Source organism: Erithacus rubecula, assembly GCF_903797595.1.
Source record: "Erithacus rubecula genome assembly, chromosome: 21".
Lineage (NCBI taxonomy): Eukaryota > Metazoa > Chordata > Aves > Passeriformes > Muscicapidae > Erithacus > Erithacus rubecula.
In genome coordinates this window covers 2516949-2537208 of record NC_136673.1, presented here as the reverse complement: position 1 = coordinate 2537208, position 20260 = coordinate 2516949, and the positions used below count along the sequence as shown (strand labels likewise).

General features: G+C 51.5%; 1 protein-coding gene across 2 annotated transcripts in view; it reads right to left on the bottom strand.

The window, feature by feature from the left end:
* Positions 1–20260, bottom strand: part of GPSM1 (G protein signaling modulator 1) — a 61304-nt gene that overhangs the window by 21828 nt on the left and 19216 nt on the right. For both annotated transcript variants that reach the window (XM_079324536.1, XM_079324537.1), the window contains exons 2-10: positions 19064–19285; positions 18492–18627; positions 18013–18155; positions 16797–16920; positions 16012–16127; positions 15705–15860; positions 14025–14133; positions 11454–11580; positions 725–795 (exon numbers count right to left, since the gene is read on the bottom strand). In XM_079324536.1, coding sequence (XP_079180662.1) covers positions 725–795; positions 11454–11580; positions 14025–14133; positions 15705–15860; positions 16012–16127; positions 16797–16920; positions 18013–18155; positions 18492–18627; positions 19064–19285 — 1204 coding nt within the window. The remainder of the gene's footprint in view (positions 1–724; positions 796–11453; positions 11581–14024; positions 14134–15704; positions 15861–16011; positions 16128–16796; positions 16921–18012; positions 18156–18491; positions 18628–19063; positions 19286–20260) is intronic.

Genomic DNA, 20260 nt, shown 5'->3' with positions numbered 1-20260 from the left:
CTCTGTGACAGCTCTGTAAAGGGGAAATGCTCCCTGGGACACTCAGGAGAGCTGTGCCTGGAAAGCACTGGGTGAATGTGGATGATTTGTGCCAAAATCATTCCAAGAAGGCAGAGGGACTGCAGGGCTGGCCACCTCCTCTGGGAGCAGGCAGGCTGAGCTCTCAGCAGCAGCAGCAGGATTTTCTGAGACTGAAATGATCCCTGAGGCTGGAAGGGCTCAGTGCCCCCAGCTGCTGCAGGAGCAGCCCTGGGGACACAGAGGAAAGGCTGATCTGCTCAGATCTGACATTCCCAGGAGCAAAACAACCCTTGGAGCCCAGGAACAAACCCTGGAGCAAACCCTGCTGTATTTCACTGTAAAACCTCTGCCTCCTGCAGTGCTGCATCCCTGACTGTCCCCTCTGTCACTCCACTGGGGTGTCAGGCACTGGCAGCCACTCTGGGGCTGAACTGCTCACAATGATCCTTCCAATAAAGGGCTGCTTCTTCAAAAAAAGCCCAGAAGTGACTTTTCAGCTTTGAGTTTTAAGTGCCTTTTTAGTGAGACCAGCTGTTCCTCTCCTCCAAGCTCTCCAGAAACCCTCTTTGGTTAATCCCACTGACTCCAGTGATATCTGCTAATTGCACATTTCCCTGCAAATGAAGCCAGTCAACAACAAACCCTTTGAAATCTGTGTACAAATTCCCCCTGACAGTCTCTGAGGCCAGACATCTCTGCTTACCTTTTCAGAAGGGAACTTGAGCAGGTCTAAGCTGTCCATGCTGTTCCTCTGGAGTCTCTTTGGCCTGGCTCCTGCAGAACAACACTCTCATATCAGCACAAATGTCACACAGAGAGAACTCAAACCACAGCAGATCTCTGCTCTGGTTAACTGAAGGGCAGAGGGATGGGATGATGCAGCTGTATTGGCCTTGAGATTCAAATAATGGGTTTTTTCCCCTCTTGTTTTGGGTCTTTTTAAAGCACTGGCACAGGGCTGTGTGAGGCTCTGGCTACTGAGCTGCAGCCAGGTCACACCATGACCCTGATCTCAGACAAGGTCTCTGGAATTCAGGAGTTACAAACCTCACCCTAAACCACAAAAAGTCATGGGACTGGCATTGAGAAAAATCATAACAAATGGAGGATTTAATGCATCTGTGGGTTTTCTGCTTTATCATCATGTTTTTAACTGAAAGAATGTTTCTGGGACTCAACTTTGAGCTTTTCTCTATAGTCACAGAGACTGGAAAACTAAGTGAAGGAGCAAATGTTTTCTAACTATCACAAGCCCAGCCTTAAGGGGAACAAAATCTTGCCTTGAACCTGACAAAGGAATCAAAACTTGGCAGGATTTATGATATTTATTTGAGATTTCATAAGATTTTGATGTTTGATTCCAACAACAACAGAGTGGGTGAAACACAGTTCAGCTCTGACTCCTGGTTTCCAAACCCTCTTTACCTTCAGCCTCCCTTCAGCCTGCTCCCAGCTGCTCCTGCCTTGCTGACAAACATCCAGGATGTACAAAATGGATGTACAGAATGGCCCTGGGATGCTTCCAGCACACCTGGGGAAGCTGCTGCCCTTCCCTGATGGTTCCTGAAGGCTCAGTTTAGCTGATCCCCACTCCAGCAACACTGCTCAGGGCAGAGCCCAAAACTCCCACTCAGGGTCCTGTGACACCTTCCAAGCTCCAGGGGAAATCCTGGGGGAGGAGTGGTGCCTGTGCTGAGCCCTGAGAATGGAAATCACAGAGTTTTGGAGCAGCAAACTCCTCAAACCCCCCCACTGCCCAGCTCCTCAACCCAGCAGCACCAGTGCTCACTGTGCCTCTGAGCTCAGGGGGTCACTGCTGCTCACTGACAGCACCAAATTCACAAATCAAAGCTGGGTGAAAGCAGAGCACAGGGATTCAATGGAAAAAGGCTCCAGGGATTCCTGCACCAGCACACCCAGAGCTCCAGAGCTGTATCCAAAGTGCACCAGCCCCAAGGACAGCAGTGCTTTGGAAAGCTCAGCCTCACAAGACACAAGCTCAGAGCAGCTGGGAGCCCACCCAGGGTCATGAACACCCATCACAGCTCACCCAGCACACAAGTGACCTCAGTTTGTGTCTGTGCCCCTCACCACCCTGAAGGGGTTCCAATCAGCAAAACATTTCTGCACATTTCTTCCTCTCTACTCCAAAGAGCACATCAGTACCAGCTTTGTTTTCAGGTGATTCATTAGCAGCCTCTGAGTTCAGGGGGGCTGACATCAGGGCTGGAGGTGGAGAACAGACACTGAACACACGTCAGGAGGAGCAGTCTGCACTTCCATCAAACTCTGCCCTTTCCACACACAGCCAGCAGCTCAGAACATTTCTGCTGCAAAATCCCTCAGAGATCTCAAATCCAACCAACTCCCACTGTGCCAACCAGATCAGAGCACTGAGTGCCACGTCCACTCATTCCCACAACACCTCCAGGGGTGGTGACTCCCCAAACACCCAACAGCTCCATCCCTGGAGAAAACTCCCTTTGCTCCACCACCCTCAGCACGGAGAGAGGGCTCTGAGGTGGGTGAAGGATTTTTGGGTGCTGCCACGTGGCTCAGGCAGCAGCTCAGAGCGGGGAAGGCAGGGCTGGGCTGCTCCCAGTGGTTCCCAGTTAGGCACTCTGCACACTGCTACAGCTGCTTGTGGCTTCCCTCAGAACAACCTGCAGCAGAAAGGTGAGTCTGGAGTAAATCAGGAGCACAAATCACCTGCAGACACCTCATCAGAGGCACATTTGGGCTGCAGAGGCCAGCCCAGCCCTGGAAGGGAGTGAGCGTCACGGCCGCGGCTAACAGCGACTTCCAGGAGAGCAAGACTGCAGCAAAGTGTGCCCAGTTAGATAAACACACATCATTTCCAGCTGTCTAAAGAGTCATTAATTACACACCTCCATCCTCAGGTGCTTTTGTGTGCTCCCAGAGCGCTGAACCGCTGGCCAGCAGCCATTCATCTTGGAGCAGAGAAAACCTGCCTGGTGTTAATTTAATAGACACAGCAGAACAACTCATCTTCTCCTCCTGTTCTCATGCTGGGGGCTGTCTGTGACTGTGTGGGGGTTACACACACTTGAGCTGAGACAGGAAGTTCAGAATTACAAAATACTTCATCCAACTCTGCTGTTTCTTCCAGAAATCCCAGCCAGTGCTGGGGCCAAACGCTGTCCCCACTCATCCCCACTCAAAAAGCAGCATTAAGAGGGTCCCTATCACTCAGGGCTACAAGAAACTGGATCCACACCAGCAGCAAGTCCCTCCAGATGTGTGGGAGCTTCTCCCATTCTCATCCCAGAGAGCAGAGTTTCCCATACTCACCAGTGTCCCATGACAGGAGTCCTGCTAACTTTCCATCTCCATTCCCTCAGGTGGCTCCAGATGGAACTTTCAGCCTCTCCCAACTTATTCTTCCCAGAAATACCTGCAGCACCACTTAATGCCCAGCCAAAGCTGAGCTCTGCCTCCTTCTCCCCAGTGCTGATCCACAGTGGCAAGGGGGATGCAAAGGAATGAGCAGCTGAAAAACCAGGTCTGCTCCTCTGGAAGGTTTTTTCCTCCTCTCTCTCTCCCCCCAGCATTTATTGGCATGTTTACCAAGCCTGCTGCAGAGTAATGGAAAACCTCAGGGGCCTTTCTAAATGCTCTCTCTGTCTTGGAGGTTTACTGAGGTCTCAAAGAGAGCAAGTTGAAACCTTCTTGTGAACATCAGCTGAGCAACGCTCCTGACTGGCTGCATTCATGCCCTGTTTTCCTGCAGCTCCTGGGATGTTGCTCTTCTCACTGCTCAGGGGTGTTGTTCCCTTTTTTAAATATTTTTTTTCAAAATCTCTTCCTCCTCCCCATCTGTGATCTCAACAGCAACATGAACCAAGGGGATTTTTTTTTTAAATTTTTTTTTTCGACTTTCTGAAAAGTTGAAAACTGCTTTTGCAATTTGGCTGCTGAGGCGAGTTTAACGGTTTTCACATTCTTGTCTTTAACCTGAAGCCACAGAGAACAAAAGGGAGTTGTATCAATGATGGTGATGGGATCATCTCATAGAAAGGAGCATAGGGCAAGCTGGGCAGACAGAGCTTTGTTCCTCCACGGACTGGCTCCATCTCCAAGAGATTGCAGATGACAAGATCGAGCTGAACATGTGCAGCAGCAGCTCAGGGAGCCCTGGCAGGAGCTCTCATCAAGCTGACATGTGCTTGGATAAGCCCCAGCTCTCCCCCTCTCTCTGGGAGCAGACACAGCACCAGTTCTGTCTGTGCAGCTGGGAACAGGCTGGATCCCTCTGGGGGCTGTGCCAGAGCAGGCAGAATTCACCCTGACAGGGATCCAGGGAAAGGTTGTGGGGTTTCATCAGCCCCCGCTGCCTGCAGGGCTCCAGGTGAGCAGCCCTATGTTCCTCACTGAGCACAGGCAGAGCATCCCACACAACCAACAAACCCAGCACCACTTGTGCTCTGTGCTCATGAAAAGGTCATTTCCCCTTTACTAACCAGATATTGGCTTTTGGGTTCTGCCAGACCTGGACAGTGCCTCTCCCCATCTGCACAGACCCAAACCTTCACTCTAAATACTGCTCAAGGTAATTAAATCAGAGCAGCCAGCCAGTTGTTTGGGGTGGGATGCTGGTCTGGAAACCCTTGCCAGCCCTGAAGTGACAGTGGAGATACGGTCCAGTGCTCCCAGTGCTCGTGGAGCAGCTCAAATCACACACTGCTGACATCTAATCAGGGGAGCTCTGTCAGCCTCGTGCTCCATTATTACAGCAAAGCTCCTAAAAGGGAAGGGGGAGGGGGAAAACAAGCACAGCAGCAGGAAAAGAAAGAATGGGGAGAAAAAAAAAAAAAGAAAAAAAAAAGCAACCTCCAGTAGGACAAGCATCTCATTTAAGGCTTTAATTAGTCTTCAAACACATAATGGGTTCTGGCACTATAAATCCACTTGACCTCTATTATTGTCAGCACTTGCCTGATAAATGGTGGCATTTGTTTTCCCAGTTGCTACTGGGGTAGAACAATACTTTTCTCTAAATAGAGAAAGCAAATAGTATCAGTTATTTACAATGATTGGGCCATAAAATGCTGGTGCCAAGCTGCTGTGTGCCCACCCATGGGCAGGACCATCTGCTCACCCCAGTCCTGCAGGCAGGGAAGGACCAGGGAATCCCAACAGCTCTGGCTCCTTCCGGGATTGGGAACCACAGGACAGGAATGATCCCTGCTCTGCTGGGAGGCAATGATCCAGAGCACAAGGAAATCTCAGCCTCCCAACAGGCCCTGAGCACAACAAATCCCTGCTCCAGAACAAGAATCCTGCAGCTTTCTCCTGTGTGGCTCCTTTAAAAAAGCTGCACACAATACGTGGCAATAAAGAGAAGCTCCCTTTGCCTCAAGATGCTCTGTGCTCGTGTCACCCGAGTTCTGCATCTCCACAACCCAGTCTGACAGCTGAGCAGTGAGCTGAAAATATCAGAAATAACAGCAATGCTGCACATGCAGACAGCACCCAGAGCCCCAAGGTGTTTGCTGACTGCACTCAGGGTGAGCAGCTGCCACAGGGGCTCTCAGATGGGGAGAGGAACAGGAGATGCTCAGCATCACTGGCCAAAGAGCCCTCACCTTCACTGAAGAGTTAAAACCTGGAAAGAGAGTCCTCCTCGAAGGCAGAAATGGCACAAGGGAGCTACTGCAGTCCTGGAGCACAATGGGATCTTATTTGTAGCCTTACAACTCTGAGTAATTGCTTTGATTTCAGTTTTCCCCCAAATGTGCAACATGAATTAGCTTTTCTCTAACCAAGGGTGATTTGCAAACAAAACATCGGCAATTTGGGTCAAAGAATGAAATATTTAGGAGGGGTATTTGCAGCAAACACTGAGCACCCAACCCTGAAACAGTTGGCAAACACAAGCCCTGGAGGCTGTGGGAAGGCTGGGCCATGTCAGGCACAGCCTCCTGTAACCATGAACCCCCAGGCAATAATCTGCTTCAGAGAGAACAGTTGTGGGGACAGAAGGATCTTTTGGGAGATAACCTGAGCGGGGTGGAGCAGGCAGGGAGGAGGCTCACAGCCCCAGGGCTGATTCAAGAGGAGTGTGATGGACTTGGCAGCAACACCTGCCTGGCTTCCAAGGGCAGGATTTTCCCTGCCAGGACACAGCAGAGTCTCATGACCTCCCACCATCCTCTATCGACTCGTGTTGAACGAGCAGAGATCAAAACCAGAGTTTAGCTAGAAAGTGACACACAATAATTAACAGGGGCAACATCTCCAGCAGCCAGACAAGCCCAAGGACAGGGGTTTGTCCTCCAGACTGACTCGGGGAGGGCAGAGAAGGAGCAACCACGTGTCAGCTTAGCACATCAAGCACCCAGAGTAAAATCTCTTAAAAAAGAGAATGTGCTTGATCCCTCCTCTGATCAGCCACCAGCTCTCAGCAGCTCCTGGACCATGCTGGACTGGGATCCTGAGCTCTGCCAGCTGTTTTTGCTAAGCCAAGGCTGGCTGTGCAGGGAAGGAGGATGGTCCTGAGGTCACTCAAGAGATTACAGGGACTGCTGAGGGTCTGGCCTTGCTCTGCTCAGAGAAATGCCACAGCAGTGGTCATCCATACAGAAAGTTATCGGAGAAAAAAAAAAAATTCTAGCTGGGCAAGAAAAGAGAACTTCCTCCTCTTTTCTTGCTCTGTGCTGCATAAAAGGTACAGCAGGCAGAGGAACCTTGTTCCTAAAGGCTGTTGGACAGAGCAGCACACAGCTGTGGCATTTCCTACTCAGCAAATACCAAGGGAAACTGTCTGGGGAAGGTGCAGACAGCACAGCAGGGCTGGGAGTGCTGCTGGAGTCTGCAACTGCAGCCAAAGGGAACTTCAGCCTGCCCAGAACCAGTGATTTCAAAAAATTCTCCCTTCCCACAAGAAGAGATTTAATCTTGATTGAATGGATGGCTTTGCCACAAGCCACGTTGTGCCTTCTCTGCCACAGGCTTCAGGAGCTGGCCTGCTCCTCATCCTCTTTTCCAGCACCTGCCATCTCCTTTGGCATCAAGATAAAACAAATTTCAGTAGCACAACATCATCTTCTCCAGTCCTGGAGCATTTCCTCTGCTGTGAGCCAAGAACTCCTGCTGTGTTTTCACTGATGCTGGGAAGAAGGCTCATGTACACAGCAAGATGAGAGAGGAACATTAAATACTTGGGAAGAGTATTTTAAAACTTCCTAAAGCCAACACTGGGGCAGTCTGAAGTGAGTGCTGAATTACTGAGTTTAAAATCCAAGTGACTCAGAGATTCATCCCCCCATCAGTGCTGCTGGAATGATTTAACAGCTGTAACAGCAGAGGATTTAGAAAAAACTCATTATAAAGAAGAGGCATCTTTGAGAAGTCCTGAACCTTCAACTCCAAATCCCTCCTCCAGCTCTCCTGTCCTTCCTGCCCTGCTCAGCCACCACAGACAGGATTTTTGGACACCTTCCTGCAGGCACATGAGAATATTTGCCCCAGCTCTCTCTCTGAGCACCTGCTGCAGCACAACAAAGCCACCAGGCCACCAGTCCTTTCCTTCCCCTTGGCCAAAAGCCTCTCTGCTTCTCCAGCACCTCATCCATCACCCCCAGCCTCAGCAGCTACAATTAACCAGCACAGCCTCAGGCTTTGATTTTCACTATGAAAAAAAAAAAAAAGGCTGAGCTGCAGCTCATCAGCTCCTGGGAAAAATCAAATAGAGCTGAGGATATTTAACATTAAACACTTTCAATTGCTGTAAGGACACAGGGCAGGTTCCATGCTGGGGATGTGACCCTGACTCTGCCTGAGGGAAGGCAAATGCTCCCCAGACAGTGAAATCACAGCCTGAGGGAGCAGGGCTGGCCCACTGTCAGCAAGATGCTGCTCTCACACTGCCACATCTCCCAGCTGACAGTTTTCTGCAGGAAGACTGAGCAAACCACAGGGAAGGAACATCCCTGTCCCTGGGTAGCATCACCACCTCCCCAACTGCATCAGCAGAGGGATGGTCAATCCTGCCTCTTTCATCAGCCCTAAACACTTTTTAGGTACTTCAAAGATATTTAAAGCAAGCAAACAAACAAAAACAAACAGGCTGGGAAACATAAAAGCAGATTTCTTCTATTCCAGTCTGATTGATCCAAGGGTTCAAAGATTCCTGTGAAGAGATGAGCTCAAAACTGCAAGAGGATGCAGAGCCCCACAGCCAAAGCCCCCCAGAGCTGAGCAGGGCTCAGGAAGGAGTGGGGCTTTGTGCCCAACACAACCTGAAGCTGGGCTGCCTCACTCAGGGATGAGCATTCCCAGCATGGAGCCTCTGGAGCACCAAACAAGCAGAGCAGCCTCGTGCCTACAATTTCTCAGCAGGAGATGAGCAGAAGGGGCAAATCAGGCTCATTCTTTGACCCAAATTGCCAAAGCTTTATTTGCAAATAACTTTATTCCAGCCTTGGTTAGAGAAAAGCTGATGCCCATGGCACATGTGGGGGGAAACTAAATCAAGACATGCTGAACATCACAGCAATTACTCAGTTTTGTACTCCAGGATTGCAGTTTCTCCACTGGGTTTGTTCCCAGTCAGGCTCAGGGCTGAGTCCCCCCCTGCCCCAGAGGCAAGGCCAGCAGGGCAGTGGTGCTGTGCTCTGCAAACAGCACAGACACTGCTCCAGCTCTGGCAGCTCCCCCTGCCAACGCCTCCTGCAGCTCCTGCAGCCCTCACACCCACCCCCAGCTGCCAGCAGAGGTTGCTTCGTGTCTCCTGACACTGCTGCTGCCAGCAGGTGATGGCTGAGGCTGATGAGCTGTCACAAGCAGGAGAAAAGCAGCCCAGAGTCAGCTCGCACTGGAGAGGCACAGAGGGTGGCCAGGGCTCCTCTCTGCCTCCATCCCCTGGGTGATCCCTGTCCTGTGCTCCCATCCCACACCCCCAGGGGATCAGGGCAGCACCCCCAGGCCTGATTCCCCCACCCAGGTGCTGCCTCCAGGCTGGGGCCAGGGAGGGGCAGCTCCTCACAGAGCTGATGCTGCAGCTTCAGCCCAAATCAACTCATCTGCAAAGGGCACCAGAGCTGTCTGTGCTCCCCAGCATCTCCCAGTGCTGCCTTCACCCCTAAAAACAACCCCATGCAGCCACTGAAAAGTCCTTCACTTCTCTCCAAAGGCAATGCCTGCCAGTACTCAACTCTTAGCTTGCAGTGTGTGAAAGAGAAGATTTATTCAGGGCCACATTTTTGGTTGTTTGGAGAAGCAAACCCAGCCCCTGTTTATTTACTTCATGTTCCAGCTCCTCTCCAGCTTCCTCCAGTTTGTTGCTTTAAGCTCTCTGTGTTTGCCTTTCCCAACAAGGTCGCTGCTTTCACAAGACTTCTGCAGCACTGCCCCACTTCCCTGGCCTCCAGCTTTGTCTTCTGACATCCAAATACTCTCAGAATATTAATTAAAATAATGAGGAGCTCAGCAAGGGGAGCCAGAACAGCAGAGGGAAACATCAGGCACTCCTTCCACCCCCAGAGCCCAGGGAAGGGCAGTGCCCCAGCCCTAAAAGCAGAAGTAACCTCTGAAGGACATCACAGTGAAAATCTGGCTCAGCCTCTGCCTGGAAGCTTTCCTGTACCTGCTCAATGAAACTGATGTTTTTTATCATATTTGCCTAATCAGAGAATTTCAGCACCCTCAGGAATATGCAGCCATTTTCTAACCTTAAGCAGGAAAAAGAATCTGAATGGAAAAAAGAAAAAAGTAAAGCTCTCCTCACCATGAGATTTGTCAACATCAAAAAGGCATGGCTGGTTCAGAAGCCAACTTCAATCTCAACTCTCTCACCTGCTTCCTATTACAGAAACAGATGTTCCTCTGGCTGCAAATTGCTGCTATTAATAATATAAATAATTATGCTCTTCTAATCATTTAATAGGTGCACAGGAGGGTACCAAAATTTCTGGCAGTCATTAAATACATCTCCCCTCAAGGGCTCAGAGACATATTGGTGGCCTCTCATCCTCCACTGAAGTGCAGGATTAGAGAGCTGAAGCCAGGATAAAAGCTAAGGAGCAATCAGGGAGTCAGACTCCCCTGCACATCTCCTTGTGACAGGACCTGTAAAGCTCTGAGACCTCAGCCAGGTGGGATCTCACACTCCCTCCCTGCCCTACACAGAGCTGTTTTTTTACCTCCCCAGCAGATTCCCAGGAGCTGGGGAGGGGAAACCCTGCTCTCCAAGATCCTTCTCTGCCTGCACTGCAAATCCCAGTTGTTTGCTGATGTTCCTCCCAAGAACACTTTGTCCTTCTCTCAACAAACAGCTCCAGCCTTGGGAATGTGAGCTCCATGGATTAACGAGGTCACTGCAACCTCCAGAGCTGTGACTGCAGCTGCTCAGCCCCTTCCCACCCTCCAGGGATCTCACACACACAGACCTGCACAGCTCTGGCACACAGCAGGAACATCACTGCTGGCTCCAGATGTTAACACAGCACATCTGGATGATGTGCAGCCCATGGGCCACATCCACACTTCCCTCTGACCCAGACACAGCACCAATGCTGAAGTTCATTTCCCCTTCCCCAACAAAGCAACCTGCCAACAGGAGGCCTCTGAGGGGATGCCAGGAATGAGTTACACAGTGGAGCTGGAGTGCAGAGGGAGCCTGGGGAAGCTGCTGTGGCCCCCACAGCACTTGAGGCAGCAGCTGAGCTCCAGTGGGGCAGAGCAGGACATGCAAGGTCAGATTTCATCAGTGGACACCCCCTGGGATGCTGTTTGTGTGAATTAATAAACCTTCCCCAGCTGGAAGTGCCCATGCCAGGCACCCACCCATGCTGCAGCTCCAGGACAGTGCCAGGCTGAGGCTGGCAGCACTGTGGTGGGCTGTGTGCTACCCTGGCAGCACAGGCAGAGTGACCCAGGGCCCAGCAAAGCCACTCTGGCTGCTGTCACCAAACCACACCTTATTTCCATGCCCAGCATTGCTGCAGGTGCTCCAAGGGTGAGGTGTCACCCAGCCAGTGCTGAGGGTCCCAACCTGCCTCTAGTCCATGCCCTGGACTTGTTCTGGGTGCTCATCAGAACAAGAGCAGCCAAAAATCCCTCCCAGCCACTCCTGAAAGCCTCAGGTATCAGTCAAATCAGAGAAAAGAGCCCTGCAGAGCTTTAAAAGATACAAAAGCTGTTCTGCTGCACAGCATGTGGAATTTCATTCCCAATGAAGATTAATTCCATTAACCTCTTCTGTTCCCTTTTTGGGGGATCCTTTCCTGCCTTTGCAGCTTGTGGAAAGCACAGAGCAAACACATCCCAGGGCCCTTTGTGGTGAGTGGTGGTGAGGGCACTGCACAGCCTGGTTCTGCTCTGTATTTGTATTTCCTATCTATGTGCCTTCCCCTCCCCACACCACAGCATTCCCAAGAATTCCCAATGCCACCAAAATGCCAGGAACTCACCTTGTGCCTCATAGCCAGAGTAGGGATGAGCTGCAGCCCCGTCCTCATCACCAGGGCTCAAGCCAAGGGCTGCCCTGAGCTGGGCCATGTTCAGCTGTGCTGCCAGCTCCCCACTCCTGTCCCCAATCTGCAGCAGGAAAAACCAACAGGGCTGTGGTTAAAGGCATGGGGAGCTCCCAGCAAACAGCCCCCAGACAAGGGTCTGCCAGTGCCACCCCAAAACCAGCACAGAGACAGCCAAAAGAGAGCTTGGGGACAGCACACAGCTGTCCAGGACTATTCCTTCCCCAGGGGTAATTTGGGAGAGGGGCTGTGCTTGCTGTGCTGCACCTCCAAACGCAGCTCAGTGCAAGGAACTGAGCCTGAATGTGCAGGTCTGGGCTGTCCTGCAGCACACAGGGCTCACAGCAGCCTTGCAGCTCCAGCCCAAGGGTTCCAGAGTTACTGAGCTCCAGACACCACACTGCACCAGCACGTGGGCACTGTCACAGCAGGGCCCCCAAAACCCTTCTCTGCTGGCTCACAGCCATACAACTTCGAGTTGTTCCTGGTGATCTACCCACACAACACTCCAAACAACATCTTTTAAAAGTACACATTTTTCCCAATTCCCACCTCTCACTGGCCTGAGGCCAAGGAAGCTGATGTTAGATGTTTGGGAAGAGATCTGTCCAACAGCTCCTGCTGCTTAAAATGAGGAGCTGTAGGACACAACAGTGGATCCTCCTCAGTGTTTAACCAAACCAGAGAATGGCTGTGCTGCACATCAGAGGCAGACACAGAGGTCACCTCTGATCTTCAGAGGAAGAGCAGCCTGTGTGACAGAGGAAGACCTTGGCTGTCCCCCTGGAGGGGCCTGACTCCTGCTAAATGCCTGGCAACTGCTCTTTTGTGTGCCCTGCCACAGACTGCAGCATGGAACAAAACCATAAATCCCCACATTATTTATGACAAAGCCCCAAGCACCAGTAAAGGGAGGCAGATCAAAGGGCTTATCACCAGGCACAAATCCCCCTGCCAATTACAGGAGATTTGCTGTTGACATCATCTCCAGAGAAATTACTACGTCCATGTTAGGTCTTACAGCCCTTGATGCTCAATTACTAAGTGCTTCCCTGACTTCCACTCATTTCAGATCATCTCCAAAGCCTCATTAATAACCAGGAACAGAAGGACAGGACAATGACCCTGAGCAGGACGTGCCACACACACGACAGCAGAGCCCTCCTTTGTGCCCTCAGCCTCCCAGGAGCTGCACTCTGAGATGACAGAAGTACTCCAGAGCAGTGTCCTAGAGCACCAGGGGCAGCTTCCAAGGTTTTTAGGTACATATCCTTTATTCCAGTGGGATTTTGTGAGTAACCTCTGATCAAACTGCAGCAGCTTCCAGTGTGGGTACCCTGAGCTGGTTTCATTTGGATTCAAATGCCACCATTAGATTTTTATTGGGAAGAAGGTGATGGGAAGTGAGTTATGAACATCAGTGTGAAAAGGCTGAATTCCACAAGGTTTCTCCTGGCCAAAATCCTGCTGCTTGTCAAAAGGCCAATCTCTGCACTGCTCCATAATTCATGGTGGGGGGACTTCATCAGCCACCTGCCACCTGAGGAACCCACTCCTGACACAGCTGGAATGACAGCACTGGGAACCCCCACCCTGCTGGGTCTCCCTTCCACCCCAAAGGCCCAGGACCACCAGTGCTGATCCTCCCATGGCCCCTCAGCTGATGTCTGGCTCTGAGGACTCAGCCCCAGCCTGAGCAGAGCTGGGAGAGTTAATCTGTCCTAAAATGTACAAGGCCAAAGAACAGTGTTTCTTCTGTGTGTCTGATAAGTATAATTAAATCTGTAATTAGGCTGCTGTGTCAGCCCTACTCTGAGATTTAGCCAACCTAATAACAGGCAGGAGAACACCCAGCAGACTTACATATGGTGATTTCAATTAGTGCTTCAAGAGGGCAATTTCTTCATCTGGGGAAGACTAAAGAGGCCACAGCCGATTTCCTCAACACACTGAAAAGAGCAAACAATGGAATTCTGGCTTTCTGCACTTCTGAGAACAGCGGGAAAGCTGCAGAGAGCTGGGCAAGGCCAAGGTGGAACCAGAGGAGCTGCAGACAGGACAGCCCAAAGGGAGTGGCTGTGGCACAGGGCTGGTGCAGCCAGGGACAGCATCCCCTGCATCAGGACACTGCAGCTCCAGCTCAGCTGGAACCTCCCTGTGCTCAGCAAAGGGGGATCTGACAGACTGGAGACCAAGAGGAACCTGAGTGCCTTCACACCTGCTGGGTGCACAACACCTGGGACAAGCCCCAGGTCCTTTCTCACCCAGAACATTGGCTAAGAGCAAAGTACAGCTCACACATTTGCTGTCATTAAGGGGAAGGATGGGAGCCTCCCATCAAAAGAGTTTCCAGCCAAGCTCTGCAGTTCCTAAGAACACAACTGAAACAAAAGGGTTTCCCAGAGCAGGGAGAGCAAGGTAACTGCATTAATGCCCTTATTGGCATAAAATAGTCTTGCTCTCACCAGGGGTCACAGGTTCCCTCTGATTTGCACCAGCTTCTCTTACCTCTTGGGAGATTTCCAGATGTTTCCTTGCAAAGTGCAAAGCCTGCTCATGGCTCCCCAGGGACACGTAGGCATTTCCTAGACTCCAGCAGGCTCTTCCTTCTCCCACCCTGCACAACAGGAGACTGTCAAACCACAGAAATGCTGGGCAATGCCCAGCAAGGGCCTTTTGGAGGCTCCTTGCTCTGCTTCCACCTCCACAAAGGTTGGAAAATGAAGTGTGCTGGACAGCTTAAACTCTTCTTACACTGAGCTCAGCAAGAGCTGGGGATGAACAGCCTGGGGAGCAGGACTGGACCCACAGGGACAACATTTTAGCATTGCAGCAAAGGCCAGCATGGTTTGGCTTCACTGGTGAGCACCAGCCCAAGAGAAGCCAGAGCTCCTGCCCAGCTTGCACCTCACACAAGCAGAGCTGCAGAGAAGATGCAACATCCAGCTCTGGCTCATCAGCAGCCCAGAGCTAAACCAGCAAGAAAATGGCAAGGGGAGAACAGGCAGGCACCAGCTGCAGCTGAGCCCCAGCACTGCAGCACCAGGAGAGGAACCTGCAGCCAGAGAGCACAGGGACATTTCCACCAGGTCTCCAGAGCACTGCTGCTGCTTTCCAGGAGCCAGGGAAAGCAGGGGAATGTGGAGCCCAGACCCCAGCCTGGCCCCTCCAGCTTCAGCAGCTGTTTGCAGGAGCCTCCTGCTCCCCAGAGCCTGCTCAGCTCTGCAACGAGCAGATGTGGGGGGAGAAGGGATAAAAAAAGCACCTGGGGGCGCAGGGGGAGGTTCAGCATGACTGCAACTCCCTTTTCAGAGGTTTGGGCGGGTTGATCAGCATTTCAACGTTTTTCTTGTCACCCTGCTGAATACCTTGTGCTCACAGGGTGTGTTCCCAGAGATGCAGGAGCCCACAGGCTGCACCCCCACAGCATGATTCACCCTTGGGGGATTGTACCTGCCCTGAGCAGAGGCTGCCCGGGTGCTGGCACAGCTCTCCCAGCCTGATGTCCCTGCTCCATCTAGTGGAGGACACCCAGCTCCAAGGGAATTCAGCACAACGAGCTGGCTGCAGAGCCACTTCAGCTGCAAGAGGGCTCAGGATCAGAATAGACAGGAAAAAGGAACCAACTTCTCAAAAAAAACCAAACTTAAATTTATGAAAAATTAGAAGGTGAAGCCTCCTAAATAATGAGGAGCAAGACCAAGAAACAAGATACATCATCTCCATGAAACATCATTTGTGCATGGAGGATTCCAGCATCAACCCAGAGCAACAGGGCAAAGTGGCACATCTCGTGTGCCCTAAACATGCAGCTTTTAAGGAAAATACATTTCCTTTTTAAGGAAAATTCTGTGAATATAAGGGAGCTCTTGAGAGGCCCTCCTGGGATAACACAGCAGCAGCCACTGGCAAAGCACTGAGCACGATGCATTTTCTTCAAGTACCTCTCATTAGGAATCCCACTCAGCCCACACAGACACAGCACCGAGGGCACAACCTCCAGGTTTGAATGACACCAGAAAGGTGAATCAGGTTCTGTTTCTGACAGACAATTGGGCTGAGGGGTGGCTGCACAGACATTTCTAATGAGTTTGAAGCACACACCACTGGTGCTTAACCCCAGCAAGAGAGAACAGCAGGTCAGAGAAGGGTCAGGGCTCATCACCCTCACCTGAGGCACTCCCTTACCTGTCTCCCAGCTCCTGTGCTATCACCAGGTGCCTCAGGTGGTATTCAATGGCTTTTTCATAGTCCTGAAGCAGCGTGCATGTGTTCCCCAGGCTGTAGCAAGCCTGGGCTTCTACTGCTTGGTCTTTGAGCTGCCTGGAGAGCTGGAGAGTTTTCCTGCAGAGAACCAAGAGCCCTGGTCACTGGCAGGCCCTGGGAATAACACCCTGCATCACCTAGCCCACCAGCCCAGGTCCCTGTCCCAGCCCTGGGGCTGAGGGATGGGCTGGGACAGCTCAGGATCTGCAGGGTCCAGCCTGGCACTCACTTGTAGTACTCGGCAGAGACGTCGAACCTGCCCAGGAAGATGTGGGCGTTGCCCAGGTTGCTGTAGGCTCTGCGCTCGGCTGCCTTGTCCCCAAATTCCTTGGCGATGGCCAGGCGCTGCAGAGACACAGCTCAGTCACACACGGACACCTCCCTGCCCTCTGGCAACAGCCTTTAGGGCTGCTGAGGCTGGGATGGACCTGCCTGCCCACCAGCAGGAAACCTCTCCCTCTTCTGCAATTCAGCATCCCGGAAAAGTGGCAGTGTTGCATCCCCCAGCAATTTAAAAAACCAGAGGAGCAGTGAGTTCCCACCTTCCACTGATACACACACTGCAACAGCAGCTACTCTGCATTTGAACTGGGGCAGGGACTTTGTCACCTCTGTTGTAAAGCTTTGCAGAAAGTTATGTTCTACAAGCAGAGTTTATTCTTGATCAACAGCTCTTTCAGCAGCTTAATTAAATTCATGGCTTGCATTTATTAAAATCTAGACTGAGACAAATTAAGAGCAGAAAAAAAAAACCTTGCTAGACCCAGCTGCAATTTGCCCTTGGATACCTCCCTCGGTTTCCAAGCCAACAGCACCCTTCCCTCGAGCTGCTCAGGAGGTGCTGATGGGGATGGAGCAGGATTTGCTCAGTGTGAGTTGGTACAACAGGGCAGAGCCTGGGCTTCACACAGGAGGGAGGAAAACAGCTGGGGAATCATCTCCCTGTGCTTGCTGGGCTGTGCTGAGGAGGAAAGCTGCTCCCAGCCCCAGGAGGGGAGCAGAGGTGTCTCCTACCTCCTTGTGGAAGGCAATGGCCTCACTGAAGTTGCCCAGCAAGTACTGGGTGTTGCCAAGGTTGCCATAAGCACGGCCCTGTGCAGCTCTGTCCCCCAGCTCCTTCACCAGGGACAGGTTCCTCCTGAAAGAAAGCAGGGCAGAACATCCATGAGGCACGGCCTGCAGGGAATGGGGAGGGAACTGGCACAGAGAGGGAGGAGAGCAATTCCCTCCCAGGCACCTGGGCACAGGTGACAGGGTGCCCTGAGCTGGACAGCCCTGGGAGCTCGTGCCAAGCCAGGGGAGCAGGTCCTGCTGCTCTGTCCCCTCAGGTGGGTGGCTCTGTGCAGGAATCACACCTGTGCTCACACACCTGCTCTGATCCACCCCATAACTAATTCAATCAGAATTGGTCACCTCACTGCAGCACCAGGGCCACAGGAAGGTTTCTCTGTCCTGCTCCAGGGACAGAGGCAAGACCCACAGTGCCATGCTCTGCTCTGGGAGCTTCCTGGCATTTCTCTGTCTTGTTTTCACCCCCTTTACACCCACAGAGAATGATGGAGCACTCACCATTGGCACAAATTTACCCCTGGCTATGCTACATGCACCTCTCCTTGGAAAAAGGGTGGTGAGCTATTTATAGGCATTATCACATCCTCAGATGTGAGGGGAGGGATATGAGATCTTATCACTCTCTTCCCTTAAAAGCCTATTTTAAAAACTGCATTACAAAAGCAGAACTCTGAGGTACAAGGAGAAAAACAGGAGCCCAGAATTCTGGTGCCAACGTGTGGCACAAGGCAGTGGTTTTTGAAATGACTTAGGAAAGTTGTGACAAGTGAGATAAAGTGCAGATCCTTGAGAAGAACCAGGACTTCAAAGTGACTGTTCCCCTGGGTGACAGGGATGGAGACAGGCAGGGATCCATCCTCGCCGAGGCCAGCAGAGAGCAGCAGGGGCCACAGGAGCTGAGCTCAGCTTCCCAACACAGCTCTGCCCAACAGACCTGCACTTCACTGCACGATCACAACCACAGGGAGTCCTACAAAGCCAATGCCAGCAGGAATTTTAGCTCAGATTTTGGAAGAGATCTTTTCTCACCTTCCTTGAGATTAATTTGCCAACACAGCTTGGCATTTCAGGGAAATATTCCTTATCTATTATAACCTCCAAATTCTCAGTCAGTGGCTCTGTTCCCTGCAGAAGGGGCTGGATAAGCTTGGGGACTTACTCATAATATTCTGAAGCTTTCTGTAGTGTGTCCTTGACTTCCTGAGGCAGGTAGCCCGGGTCCTGGGCTGTGTTCCAGGATAAATGCTTCCCCTTTGCATGGTAAACATTCCCTATGTTATAGAGAGCTCTGGCTTCACCCACCTAAAGGGAGGAAGAACAGCAAGGTATTACACTTCACATCCCAGCATGGACCTTTCCACTGCTGGACAGAAATGATCAGAACCACAAGCCCACATTTTCCTTTCCCACCTTTCAGAACCACAAACACAAATTTTCTTTCCCACCTTTCAGAACCACAAGCCCACATTTTCCTCTCCCATCTTCACCCTCTCAGCAGCACAAGATGTGTGATGGCAGTCTGAAGGGAGAGCTTCACCCAGCAGCTCCTCCCAAAGCCCACCTTCACCAGATCACATTTGCTGACTTGCAGACAGGTTATTTTTAAAGCCAGGAGATATTTCCTGTTGGAACCATTACCTTGTCTCCCTGCTCCTGAGAAATGTCCAGGTGTCTCTGGCAGCAAACCACAGCTTCATCAAACTGCCCCAGTATTTTCAGGGTATTCCCAAGGTTGCCACTTGCCTTGGCTTCTCCAATTCTGTCCCCAATGGTTCTACAAGATGAAGGTGTTAAAGAGCTCAGAGATTTTTATTCACCAGCTGCTGGAGGCAGATTTAAGCTGCAGCTTCCCAGCACAGACATCTGGCTGGAGAGCTTCCCACAGGCTCCCACAATTCTGAAGGCAGATCCTTGTCCCTATTTGCTGTTCCAGAGCTGTTCTAATGACTGCAGGTCATTTCAGGCAGCACCCAGGGACAAAAGTGGACACTTCCCTGCTCTTGCTCCAGGCACCCTCCTTACATCCACATCCCCTTCTCCACCTCCCTGCTCTGAAAGGTGCTGACCCATCCTTGGTGTGTCCCAAATTCTCCACAGGACAATCACCCTCAGGGCAGTTCTGGATGTGTATTTCTGGGTTCAGACCCCACAGATCCTGCCCTCACTCAGGGCAGTGTCTGGTGAGGAGGAAGCAGTGCTGACACACTCACCTGGCCAGGGTAAGGTCGTGTTTGTGGTACAGCAAGGCCTTGGAATACTCCTTCAGGTAGAAATAGGCATTGCCCAGCTGGCTGTAGATGGCACTGAGAGTCTTCAGGTCCTCTGTCCCCACCTGCACTGCTGCTTCAAAGAAAGCTGCCCCAGCTTTGAAGTCCCCAGCCTTGCACAAGCGCTCTCCTTCCAGGGCCAGCTCCAGGCAGGATGCCTCCATTCTGCCAAAAACAAGGGAATTTCTAGAGTTTGGCTGCAGTGCTCCCACTCTGCTCTGCAATGCTTACAGAGTCTGCTTCATTGCACACCTTTAAATTTTCTCTTGCACTCAAAACACAGGAGCATCCAGATTCCACCTGCAAGGGGAAGGTGTCCCTGCCCATGCAGGGGTTTGGAAGGAGATGGTCTTTAAGGTCCTTTCAACACAAACCACTCTAAGATCCTCTGATTTACAGATCACATCTGCAAGCAGCCAAAGGCAGCCCCTGGGCTCCCAGTAGGAATCTGGACAAGAAGCTCAGGAATCATCACAGGAGGAACACTCGCTCTCCCTCCAGGTGCTGCAGAGGCCACACATCCAGGTATTGATACCTGAACCATTTTCTCTAGGATAACAGAGAGAGAAGCCAAATTGTAACAGGTTTTTCCTGGATACCAGAGAAAACCCCGGACTGTGCAGATTTTCTTGGCTGAGCAGCTCCTAGAGCTCAGTGTCTGCTTTTCATTAACTCTCCTGCTGTCACTTTTTCCACAGGCACTCAGCACTCTGGCCTCCAGGCCAGCTTTCCTCCCGTGCACTTTCTGACACCTTTGGCACTGGCACACTCCATGCTGTCAGAGAGAGCACTGTGAGCAGTGACACTGCTTCAAGAGAAAGAAAACACTCCCCTCTGACTGCTCCACCAAATCCTCTCTAAGTCACAGCTGTCCCTGTTAGACCGTGCCCATCCTAAATTCTATTTCTCTTCTATTTCCAGGCTTTCATTGGGAATGTCCTGCCTGCTGCAAAGCCAGCCCCTTCCCAAGGGGGATGGACACACCAAGTTCCTGCTCCTCTCTCCTGATGCTTCTCTTTGCCTTTTTTTCTGCTCAATTTATTTTTAGAAGTCAAAACTACCTAGGTCAAAGGTGGATCTGCTGATCAGAGCTGCCTTGTCCAGAGGCAGAACAGCAAGGGTGTGTCAGAAGATAATAAA